At 48.0% G+C, this 13,184-nt stretch overlaps 1 protein-coding gene across 2 annotated transcripts; it reads left to right on the top strand.

The window, feature by feature from the left end:
- The first annotated feature begins 4,172 nt into the window (after positions 1-4,172).
- On the top strand, positions 4,173-10,680 carry MGAT2 (alpha-1,6-mannosyl-glycoprotein 2-beta-N-acetylglucosaminyltransferase). 2 transcript variants are annotated; one of them, XM_032948134.2, is made up of 2 exons: positions 4,173-4,357; positions 8,687-10,680. In XM_032948134.2, exon 2 carries the CDS (start codon positions 8,893-8,895, stop codon positions 10,216-10,218), a length of 1,326 nt encoding a protein of 441 aa, XP_032804025.1. In that variant the 5' UTR covers positions 4,173-4,357; positions 8,687-8,892; the 3' UTR covers positions 10,219-10,680. The 2 variants fall into 2 exon arrangements, with proteins under 2 accessions (XP_032804025.1, XP_032804024.1); XM_032948133.2 differs by having other exon boundaries at positions 4,173-4,473.
- The last annotated feature ends 2,504 nt before the right edge of the window (positions 10,681-13,184 follow it).

The raw sequence follows: 13,184 nt of genomic DNA, 5'->3' as shown, positions 1-13,184 counted from the left end.
GAGGGCCTCGCTTGAGCTCCCTCGAGTGGAGACCCCTACCGTCAGCCCCAACACGGCCACACTGGCGGGCGCGTGGCACAGCCGGCATCTCGATAGGTGTTGGGGGATGCCGGCCAGATCTGTGGCATTTTTGTTGTGAAAAAAAACAACACGTGGTCCACAAAGCGTGAAACCTCCAGCAAAACTGCACTCAAGGCTCTCCAGAAAAAAAAAAACACCCATTGTATAGAGAATATCCAGCAAATATCCAGCAAATCTCCACCCAGGGTATAGAGGCTCTCCACCAAAACTACACCCATGGTATAGAGGTTTTCCAAAAAAACTACATCCGTGGTATAGAGGCTCTCCACCAAGCTACATCCATGGTATAGGGGCTCTCCACCAAAACTACACCCATGGTATAGAGGTTTTCCAAAAAATTACATCCGTGGTATAGGGGCTCTCCACCAAACTACACCCATGGTATAGGGGCTCTCCACCAAACTACACCCATGGTATAGGGGCTCTTCACCAAAACTGCACCCATGGTATAGAGGTTTTCCAGCAAGACTACAACACAGGCGTGGTGCACTTCACACACTACAGGTGTAGATGTCCATGACGGTGCCCAGTGGTCCATTGTTGGCCCACACCCGGCGGCCAGTGTTGATCCGATGCAGCGCATCAATTAAATTCTGATGATGCTCGGAAATCCGAATCGAGATCACGGGAAGTCACAAACAACTCGTAAAAGACCCGACGACGTAGATCCCTGGCGTCGATATTCCGCGATGCTCCTGGCCCACAGCCCTAAGCCGTATCCGCACCAATCATGGCAACAAATGTGGAGACTTGATGCACAAATGGAAAATAAAAAATAAAACTCTCTGCTAGTGTGCGGAGACACACCGAACAGAACCATGGAACGTAGAACGACTCAATGCCGGATTCATAAAGACGAAAGAGGCATCACAGTGATTCACCACTTCGCTACTACTGATGCCATTATCTGGCTCAACCACGTCAGTGTAATATGATATCTGTTGCTCTACATTAAGATCAGCCATGCGAAGAACGATTTGGCCAGTAATGAATTACCTACGGCTCACATTTACAATAATCGAATCGCGTGTGTGATTATTAGATGTTTGTCTCATGCAATGCAACTTGCATGCAACTACATAGGCCGATGAAGTAAGATAAACTTGTAAAGAAAAACAGAATAGGAAAGGAAAAAAAACTTTAAACAAAATAAACGAGACCGTAAAAAAAAACACGAGACAACATTTTATAAATTTTCCTGCCACACATTTTGATTGATAACTCTTGTGTCAGCAGTCATCGATTGCGAAGAGCGAGCCACGTGTTTTTGGCCGCCAATAGAGGGCGCGCACGTCGATTCATCGCGCCGCCTGCTCGAACGCATGGATGTGTGCACCAAACGCGACACGCGCCGTGGGGTTTGAGCTGAGCGTCCCAACGGGAGGTGAAGCCCTTCTCGTTGCCATCTTCGTTAAGGGTACATTTGCTGCCCTCATCCAATGCCAACCACTTCAAAACGTGCCCCTGCTCGAGATGTCGGCCGGCCACGTGCCAAGTAGAAGAATAAAAAATGGGGCATTGCCCGTAACGTCGACCATTATATATTGTATTACCATTTAAGGCAGTGTTATTGACGAATGTGTTGAATTTTTTGTTATTTGTGCATCACTGCCAACGCAGCAGCAACCTCGCCAATAAAAAAAAGTGTTTTATTGGGAGGGTGGATCAATACGATGGGCGAGAAGTCCGTATACCCTTGTATTGAAGTCTGCAATGGACTCTGGATGTAAAGGGGGTATAGGGAATTCTCGCCCATGCTCAGCAAAAACAAATGTCCAAGTTAAATAGTGTAAGGAGATTACAACATAACTGCCAAAATAATGCGGCTCTGACCTCGGCTGTACAAAAACATTAACACAGGCAGAACCCCATCCTGAGTCTAAACATGAATAAATGTTGTCTTTTAGTCCATCAGCCTATGGTGCCTTACATACCGATATAATCACGCAGAATTTGTTTCAAGCAAGCGGACCCAGAACTGCAAAATAAAACAATTCATTGGAGCTGACGAAGTTGACTATTTTTTGATTTTTATTATAACGCATGAATAGCTCTGAGACGGTTCCTCGCTATGAATCATTGTTGAAGCCTTTTAAACCGCGTGGCTTTAATTCTAGTTATGATAGTAACGTCAAATGTTTTATTCACCCTGCGTCTTTGGACTCTTCGTATTTAAGTACAATAACCTATGCCTTGTAACCCCTTATGTATTTTGACTTAAATGTTACTGCATTTACTATACAGTTTCGATGCCTCGTATTACTATTACTTAAATCTCGATGATATGTAGACCTTGTTTCTCTGGACGCTAATAAGGTATTATTAGTACCTGTGTCTTGGGCTAGTAACGTCACGGTGACTTGTGGCCCCTATGTGTGGAATCTATTAACGTCACACTGCTTTGAAGGCCCTGTGGCTCGAAGTAAAGTCACGATGCCTTGTGGTCCCTGTGTATTTTGACTCGAGTATAGAGTCACCGATGCCTTGGGGGCCCCTTGTGAATCTTGACTCTTGTGAAGATGTCGCGATGCCTTGGTGGACCATGTGCGTGTGGCACACCGAGACACTGATGGTGCATGGATGGGCCCTGTGCACGTGAGACATTCGAGTCGACTTACGGTGCCTTAGTGGGCCCTGTGCGTGTGACACACCGATCAGGCTGAAGGTGCCTTGCCGGACCCTGTGCGTGTGAGACACTCTAAGTACACTTGACGGTGCCGTGGTGGGGGCCCTGTGCACGTGACACACCGAGTACACTTTGGCGATGCCTTGGTGGGGGCCCTGTGCACGTGACACACCAAATACACTGTGGTGGGCCCTGTGCACGTGACACACCGAGTACACTTTGGCGGGGGCCTTGTGCACGTTACACACCGAGTACACTTTGGCGACGCCTTGATGGGGGCCCTGTGCACGTGACACACCGACTACACTGTGGTGGGCCCTGTGCACGTGACACACCGAGTACACTTTGGCGACGCCTTGGTGGGCCCTGTGCACGTGACACACCGAGTACACTGTGGTGGGCCCTGTGCACGTGACACACCGAGTACACTGTGGTGGGCCCTGTGCACGTGACACACCGAGTACACTTTGGCGACGCCTTGGTGGGCTCTGTGCACGTGACACACCGAGTACACTGTGGTGGGCCCTGTGCACGTGACACACCGAGTACACTGTGGTGGGCCCTGTGCACGTGACACACCGAGTACACTGTGGTGACGCCTTGGTGGGCCCTGTGCACGTGACACACCGAGTACACTGTGGTGGGCCCTGTGCACGTGACACACCGAGTACACTGTGGTGGGCCCTGTGCACGTGACACACCGAGTACACTTTGGTGGGCCCTGTGCACGTGACACACCGAGTACACTTTGGCGACGCCTTGGTGGGCCCTGTGCACGTGACACACCGAGTACACTGTGGTGGGCCCTGTGCACGTGACACACCGAGTACACTTTGACGACGCCTTGGTGGGCCCTGTGCACGTGACACACCGAATACACTGTGGTGGGCCCTGTGCACGTGACAAACCGAGTACACTGTGGTGGGCTCCGTGCACGTGACACACCGAGTACACTGTGGTGGGCCCCGTGCACGTGACACACCGAGTACACTGTGGTGGGCCCTGTGCACGTGACACACCGACTACACTGTGGTGGGCCCTGTGCACGTGACACACCGAGTACACTGTGGTGGGCCCTGTGCACGTGACACACCGACTACACTATGGTGGGTCCTGTGCACGTGACACACCGACTACACTGTGGTGGGCCCTGTGCACGTGACACACCGAGTACACTGTGGTGGGCCCTGTGCACGTGACACACCGACTACACTATGGTGGGTCCTGTGCACGTGACACACCGACTACACTGTGGTGGGCCCTGTGCACGTGACACACCGACTACACTGTGGTGACGCCTTGGTGGGCCCTGTGCACGTGACACACCGACTACACTGTGGTGGGTCCTGTGCACGTGACACACCGACTACACTGTGGTGGGCCCTGTGCACGTGACACACCGACTACACTGTGGTGGGTCCTGTGCACGTGACACACCGACTACACTGTGGTGGGCCCTGTGCACGTGACACACCGAGTACACTTTGACGACGCCTTGGTGGGCCCTGTGCACGTGACACGCCGACTACACTGTGGTGACGCCTTGGTGGGCCCCGTGCGTGGCGCCTCTGTGTCGTGACGTAGGCGGAAGCCGCCGTCGCCTCGATTCATTGGCACGCTCGGCGCCTCCGCGAGCCGCAGCCCGCTCAGGTGAGGAGGGCCGCGCTCTCTCGCGCTCTCTCTCTCTGTCGCCTCCGTCTCTCGCTCTCTCTCTCGCCTCCGTCTCTTGCTCTCGTCCTCGTTCAAGATCGGCATTTTGAGCACGGGTAAGTGTGGCTGTGTGTGTTGTGTCAGTGCGGTTTGGTCGCGATGCTAGTGGTGGAAGTCGCGAACGAACGCCGCTTCTGGGCGTAGACGGTCCCGCGACGGTCGTGTGTGGTGGTGGTGTGGTGGTGGTGCTGTGGTGGTGGTGGTGTGGTGGTGGTGCTGTGGTAGTGGTGGTGCCGTGGTGGTGGTGCCGTGGTGTGGTGGTGGTGTGGTGGTGGTGTGGTGATGTGGTGGTGGTGTGGTGGTGGTGCTGTGGTGGTGGTGGTGGTGTGGTGGTGGTGATGTGCACCTGATGGTGACGGTGGTGGTTTGGTATTGCTCGTGGTTTGGTGTTGATGGTGAGGATGAGGGTGGTGGTGGTGATGGTGATAATGAGGGGGGAGGAGTGGCGGTGATCGTCGCGTGGGTGATGAAGGGTGGTTTGATGATGGTCGTTGGTTGTGTTGGTGATGAGGGTGCTTTTTGATGCTGCTGCTGAAGCTGTTGGCGGTGTTAATGATGTTGGTGATGGCAGTGACGTCCGTAGTGATCTTGACGGCGATGTTCCTATCGTTATCTATCTTCGAGGATGCTTACCAACGCGCTTGATGATGATAGGGGTGCTAGTTGTCATAGTGATGATATTGTATGATGGCAGTCATGAGGATTGTAATGGAAACGATTGCTAGTGGTGATGATGTTTATACTGATGATGACCATAATCAAGTAACTCATACTTTTAGTATTATCCCGATCTGGACAATAGCTAGATCTACAGTGCATACAGTAGTTGTGATGCGTTAGTTGATGACGTTGAGGCTACAATGTCATTTCAAACTCGTATACCCTTCCTTTGTTACAAATTTGTCTTTTAAATAATGCATGACATTACAGTTCTGATGCGTGTCAATATATCGCGTTAACTGAGCGAGCCTGCCTGTCAATTAATTGCTTCCTATTGAATATTATCAGGGAGTTCAGGCATGTACGATTAGTTTGATGGGGTCAAATTGGTCCCCATGATCTTACCGCGTGGGCCTTGAATGGGAGTTGATGTGAACCATCATCAGATCAGTAACCTGGACTTACCAATGTCACATAAATCCCCAAATAAATAAATAAAATACGCCAAATTTACATATCTGTCTCTCCACATAACAAAAATCAAGTAGGGTTTTCTTTTTGTACACATCCCATTAGCCACACCGCCCAGCGGGAGTAAATGTTTTCAGCAACATCGGTTTAATGCAGGCAAAGTCCAGACCGGATTTGACATTCACGCACTCATCAATAGTCAGGCTTGCTTATTAATCGCAGTAATGGTGGTGGGGCTTGTAAACCGAAGCAGGGAAACTTTGTCAATGCAGCAGCTGTTGGCACAGCACTTAACACGTGGTTAGAATTTTGCAAGGTGGGGCGACATCAGTAGATACGGTGACAGTACAACGAAGATTGCTTTTCGTTTAATGATTCCGCTGTTGAGCAAGGTTTGAGTGATTATCTTGTGCTGGCGTCATTGTCATAGTGTGAAAATGTGCATGACACATTTGTATTGCCAATTACTGTATTGTACCTGGGAAAGACTAGGTAGATAAGTAGCATTACAAGTGTCAGTCGAGTCTCAGTACACTTTTTCAGGAGGTTCCTGCGACATTGAAATCCTTGGCCAGTTAAATTAATGATCGTTTATGGTTTTGTGTGGGATAAAAACCAGGGTACCCAGAGAATACCCACCACACAAACGACGGGAGAGACTCAGCACTGCAATACACATTGTAACCACACACCTACAAGACGTGGCAAGCCCTGGCAGGTCATCCAGCCACAAGTACTGACCAGGGTCAAGCCTGCTTAGCTTCAGAGATTTGATGATAGGGTATTTATGATCATTTGGTTGTAGGCCCAACACTTGCATGAATATTAGGTGGTGTTAATCTCCATTGTTGAGTAAATAGCTTACAGTGGTGGTGAGTAAACATTCCTATATCAAGGTGCAGTTTGTCCGCTGTTTCGACTTTGGATTACTGTTGAGGGGTGGAATGCATCGATCAGTTGATCGACATTGATTATTGCATTCATAATCAAGCATCGCATCGCGCGAGAGTGTCCACGGTTTTTTTATTTTCATACCGCTTGTGGTATCTAATAGGTTTATATTATGCCAGCCATTAGAGGCACTATCATTCAAACTATTCGTGGATTTAATTGTGACCCAGAAGCCCTAATAATGCCTTGAATTGCAAGCAGTTGGAAGAGTAACTTGCTCCACAATGAGGGTGTTTATGTGATCAAACCTGTAGTTATGATTGTTTTAAATATAAATTGTGCGTGCATGTCCATCGTTAGTTATATCATTTTGTATATTTAAACAAAAATGGCATCCTCTTGTAAAACCACTTCGGGATTGAAGGCCTCCCCCTTGCCATGTCGGTCGTTGGGGTTGTTTAACCATACTTCATCACGCTGGTCAGAACATGCTGGGGAACGTGGTTGTGAGAACCGGTTATACTGTACATCACTCGCCACTGGCGTAGCTGTGGCAAGGACATTAACTCTGCAACGCCGCTGTAACCAGTTTTGTTTAAATGCAGTATTGTGATATTCTCATCGCTGTGCAATACTTACTGAAATCCAGATCTCCTTTAAAAGAAAAAAAGAATAACAGTTTCATTGGGCTCCTAACTGGTCGTAAAAAGGTCCATTATCTGCCCCTCCGTAGGTACGGAGGGACAGCATTTGGTGCTAGATTTGCACACGGAGTAATGTGATCAGCCTTTCGATAGATGTGTGTGTGGTCGGTCTATAATGCGTCACAGGACCACTCGTGAGATTTTCATTTTAGCAAGTCAAAGGTGCTGGCCGTGAAACTTTAATGTTTAAATTGCTGTTAAGCATCCCGTAGGAATAGTCCCGACCCACAATTATACGTGTAATCTTATAAATGTATAATTTTACAGGTAAAGGGTTTGTTTAAATATTTTAAAGAAAATACTGTACAGTAAGTTATATTAAATCTATTGACACACGCACCTTCCTGTCACATGTTTAGAATGCAATGCAAATAGGGTTTCAGCAGCAAGATGTACCCTGATAAACCAATGCCGCTAAGTATACCAATGGTACGGGAAAGAGTCGTTCACAGTGTTTTACCAAAATTTAAGTTGTTCTCCGAATGATTTACAGCCCTTTGTCAATCGGGTGGCCTTCACCCCGTCTCGGCCACGCGGCCGAGACGGGGTGAGGGATGTTGTTTGACCATACTTCACCATACTGGCCAGTGCGGCTTGGTGAAAGAGGAGTCCAGGACTGGTTCAGATATCACTCGTCACTGATGTTAGCTATGGCTTGGAATTGAACCGAGTTCGCTGGGTTCGTAGTGCAATGCACTAACCATCGCACTTCTGCTCCACTCTTGTGTTATTATACAGCATATATCATAGCGCTTACACTGACGTGTGAAGGATGGGCTTGGGGTAGGGTTAGCGAGTAAAATTCAAGTTCAAAGGGCAGCATGTGGCAGTCACAAGTTGTTTTATTACGTGGCTTTGTGCGACACATGCACAGTTATTAACGTTGTAGTTTTCAGACAATTCGTTATGAATCATTACACATATTTCGATGCATGTACAGTATAGTGAGCATGACGATTTAATGTAATCAATGAAACAATGCTTTATTATTTGCCAACTATATGTGCAGATATACCTCGGTTTTTTTCCTCTATTGCTTGATCAGTATCAACAAAGACTAAATTTGTTAAGAAGTGCTGTGTAAACAGCTTCCATATCAATGAACAGTCTACAAGTGCACATTCTCCACACCAGCTATATGGGACTGCACACATTATCCCTCTGCCTATACCAGAACAGCACTCTAACCATCGTAATTCTCAATGGCTATTGATTATACTTGGTACGAGCTGGTATGCAATACTGTGCGTGAAATGGCCAAAATAAGCCCACAGACTTTTCATTGTATAGATGTAACAGGAGGCCCGTAATATATCCTGTCGGGGCTCTATTTATATTTATTTGTTGCAGAGCCCTGTAATGTCTTGAGTGATCTGTGGTAAAGTGTGTCCTGCGTGCTTGTTTTTAATTTTAAACAAGCACGCTGATTATTGTTTATGTTGCTTGTTTTTAATGTTTTCCCTCGAAGCATTTTTCTTGGGCCAATGCTTTTACAGCACCTGATAATCACACATTCTGTTTGTTGTTTGTGTTCACGTTTCAGAACTGAGGCCGGATGCTGACCTGGGTTGATGCAGAGCTGGGTGCTCCCCTGAGCTGTGCGGTGATACAGGTGTCCCCCCGGCTCCTGTATACCCAGCTCGACGGCTAACGGCACTATTTGCGTTACCCCGGAGCCTCGCGTGGCCCGGTAGCAGCAGGGCTCAGTAGCGGAAGGGCCCAGCCAAGGGTGGTCAAATCCTTTTGGAAATGAGGTTCCGAATACACAAGAGGAAGGTGGCCATTTTGTTTGTGCTGCTAACCGTGGCCGGCATTGCTACGTGGAACGTGACGAAAGCACGGAAGCAGGCTCCTCGCGAAAGTCCAAAAAATGCAGTAGCGACTGAGCAGAACCGGATTTTATCCGAAGATCGAGATGAATATGACTATTTCCGAGGTCGTGACAATGTGTCATCTAATTTTTTCGACGTGAAAATTGGTGTGAAAAATACATCAAAGGAGCTGAAAAAGTACATATACCACCAAAACTTTTACCAGTTCATCAGAAACTCTGAAAAAATCAAGGCTCCAGCTAAGGATGGGCTGGTCATCCTGGTGCAAGTTCACAACCGCCCACAGCACCTCAAGCTGCTAGTGGAGTCGCTGAGAAAAGCCCAGAGGATTGAGGAGGTGCTGCTTGTACTCAGCCACGACTACATATCAGAGGAGGTGAACGAGGTCGTGCGCACCATTGACTTCTGCCGTGTGCTGCAGATCTTCTTCCCGTTTAGTCTACAGATCTACCCTAACGAGTTCCCGGGACAGGACCCCAATGACTGTCCCCGGGACATCTCCCTGGAAGAAGCCCGTCGGCTGAAGTGCAACAATGCCGAATTCCCAGATAAATACGCCCACTATCGCGAGGCCGTCTTCACGCAGACCAAGCACCACTGGTGGTGGAAGTTGCACTTCGTGTGGGACCGCTTGAACGCCATCAACGCCCATGACGGCCTCGTGCTGCTCATCGAGGAGGACCACTATCTATTGCCCGACTTCTACGTCGTCCTGCAGAAGATGTGGGACATGCAGAAGCGCGAGTGCCCCGACTGCGACATACTGAGCCTTGGCTCCTACGATATGGTGGACAACTTTGAGGGCAAGAGCGACAAGCTTGAGGGGCTGCCCTGGCAGTCATCGCGGCACAACATGGGCATGGCCATCGGACGGCTGACGTACAAGCACCTGCTGGCCTGCACGCAGGAATTCTGCACGTACGACGACTACAACTGGGACTGGACGCTGCAGCACCTGACGGTGGCCTGCCTGCCGCACCCGCTCAAGGCGCTGGTGCTGCAGGCTCCGCGCGTGCGCCACACGGGCGGTTGCGGCATGCACCACCAGGGCCCGTGCGACGCCGAGGGGGAGGCCCGCCGCCTCGCGGAGCACGTGTCCGCCAATGTGCCGCACCTCTACCCGACCACCCTACAAATCCTGCAGATGCACTATGTGTCGCCCATCAACCCCCACACTGTCAACGGTGGCTGGGGTGACAAGCGAGACCACGCGCTCTGCCAGAGCTACAGACAGCTGCGCTGAGTTGAACAGAGGAGCAGCGGCAATTGTCTTGAATTCTCCCGTTCTGCAAAGCCATGTCTGGGTGTCAATTGAGAACAAAAAGAAACATTTTTCATGTGTGTGAGGGACCAATGTTGTTCCACTACCCCATTCTCATCTCCCCCCACCCTTAATATTCTTATTTTTTTTTCAATTGTTTTGTTACAGTTTAAATCCATCCTTTGCCTGAATCTGTGTTGTTATAACTGAAAAATGTAAAACATACATTAATTGGTGTTAGCACAAGTAATGATTTTCTCTTTATATGAAAAAAAAAATTCAAATTGACAGCTGTCATTTTCCGACATTACATGGTGTGTTGTAAATGGGTATAAAGGTAAAGTGGCATAAGGTAATGGCCAAACGATTGGTGTTAAATATTTTTTTGGTATGTTCTTATATAATGTAGGTGATTCCAGCTAAATAAATTTGAACTGGAAAGTGGTACACAAGGTTTGTGTCATTGACTCCTCTGGCAAGGATTTGCCTCCTCTTCGCAAGAACCGGATGGACATTATTCAGACTTCTTTTGGATGTGGCAGGGGTCCAAGACATTTTCCAATGCGCGAGCGGTTGCACGTCCACGACAAAGCTATCTCAACAGTTGGTGGCTGTATTTGCTGGCATCCTTACTGCACATATGTGCCTCATGGGTGGCAGTACAGTTTTGAGGCCGTCGGTTTGTACTCCATAGCAAGAAGCCTAAGATGCACTTTGCTCGTAAATACAAACGGTGAAACAAAGAGATTACATTATAAGCGTATACACTCATGCCTGGAAATACATTACGTAAATTATTAAAATAAAATATTCCAGCCTATTCACAAATAGATGAAGGCCTACCCATGAATGTCTGTTTTTAAAACAAATTGTTATCATACTTAACCACCTTGGTCAGTGCCGGTTTGTAAAGGGATAACACTCGCCATGGATGTTAGCCCTGCCTGGGACTCAAACTGTTTGCTGGGTTCCTAGCGCAGCGTGCTAACCCACAGCGTCACTTGGTCCGCCACTGTAAAGGACTGCACCATATACATGTTGGGAGATATAAAACCAGTTGGGCAGGAATGAGATCGCTGAGCAGGTAACACCTTCGTGTCCATGTCTCCTTTGTGTGGCAGTGGGAAATTGACCAATAGCAAATGTCTTGCTTCTGAGACTGCACTGACTTCCTTTCAGGTGTGAACATTGTCGCTATTAAGGAGACACTTGGCTGTGTGCAACAAGACATTGCACAAACCCTGTACTGTACCTTTTGCAGTTTAGAATACAGGTTATATTGAATAGACTATTTTCCTTATGAAGGGAACTGTGAAGTCTAGACATGAATGGAACAAGTTTGACTTCCGTTCAAAAATGGCATCATATATCCAAACGTTTGAAAAAAAACCTACAAAATAATGCCCCTATTGTATAGTGTTCCCTAGGTTCCCTTTCAAAGAGCCTAAATAGGCTTCCACCTCTTTTACAAAAAATAATTTGGTTTTGTTTGGCTCTAACCTATGACCACATTATACGGAGTGTGCCAGATGTCATCAGATCTTAAAAGTTTAAACGGGTTTTAGCCTGGTTAATACTTCCATGGGAAATACTCTATAGTTCAGTACAAGGTGTTTTTACTGGTAGGAACCTCCTGGTTACACCAGCCCACAGGGGATTATTGTGTCCGTCCGTCGTGCATCCAAAAATTGGAGGGGTGGGGCTGGGTGGAGATGGGAGGGTGGGGAGGGGCTGGGTTGGGAGGGTGGGGTGGGGCTTGGTGGGGAGGGGCTGGTCACCCCGTGGTGCCCTTATAAAACTCAATGTGCAACCTACTCACGCCGGCTTGTGCCTGCCGTTGACCCTGGCCATTGGCCGAGCAACCCAACGTTCCTACCAGCTCCCTTCGCAGGAATGTGTTAGGCTTGGGCTGCGAGGTAGGTGGTCATGAGATGGCAATACAACATTTTGACTCTTGAATCTGTGCAGAGCTTTGAGTTATGCCCTCGTATGTGGTGGGGTTTCTCCAGGCTTCCTCGGAGAAGCCACTATAATGCAATTGTCTAAACGTCTCAAATGCAGATCCCTCCTGAAAACAAGTCTTGACACTTGGCGAGGCTTTCCTTGAATAAACCAGGCACGTTATAATCGGCGTACCTGCAAATTCATTTCTGGGTTTTATAATTCGTCCTTCAAATGTTACATTAAACACAAACAAAATATTCTTGGTTCTTTCGGTAAAGTCACGTAGAAGGGAAACAATAAAATCATAAAAATATAAAACAATAAAATTATCACGACGTTTCGATTGTGTTGCAGTCGAAACGTCGTGAGAATTGTTTTATATTTTTATTATTTTATTGTTTTCCTTCTACGTGACTTTACCGAAAGAACCAAGAATATGAATCCCTGCAGTCACGAAAGCTTTAAAACAAACAAAATAATTAGTTTTTTTTATTGTATGTCTCCCTTTTCAAAATACATGATTATCCAAATGGGGCCCCCACCTGACACTATAATGATTATACAATTTTACATCTTCCACAAGTGGCAGATCCCTTTCACTCGTTTCATGCAACACGTGACAACTGTGTAAAAAAAAAGTAAAAACGGGCAATGTGTATATCGTGCGAAAAACAAGAGTTGCGGTTCCTGGAGAACTTGCACTGTTGGTCTTGGGTCACCATCAAAATCTATTTGAGCAAATGTGACCACTTGCCAGCAGCAGCGATGCAGCAGCGATAGACAACTTTGGACCGGCGTCGTTTTCATTGGGGCCTCATCATCAAAGTCTGTCTGTGGAAGCCACGTGCGTGGTGGAGTCATCCCCACATGCAACATGCCCCCCCCCCCCGGCTCATACCAACGAAAACCACGTCGGCAAAACGACGAAGAAACCGGCCTCCCATCGCCACGGTGGGGGGTACAAACTCACAGTGGGACACGGGCCACACGAAAACAACGAGCGG

This window comes from Petromyzon marinus, chromosome 6, assembly GCF_048934315.1.
Source record: "Petromyzon marinus isolate PM22_M1 ecotype Great Lakes invasive population chromosome 6, UKy_Petmar_22M1.pri1.0, whole genome shotgun sequence".
In the NCBI taxonomy this organism is placed as follows: Eukaryota; Metazoa; Chordata; class Hyperoartia; order Petromyzontiformes; family Petromyzontidae; genus Petromyzon; species Petromyzon marinus.
Note: the sequence above shows the minus strand (reverse complement) of the source record. Positions and strands in the feature narration are given on the sequence as shown.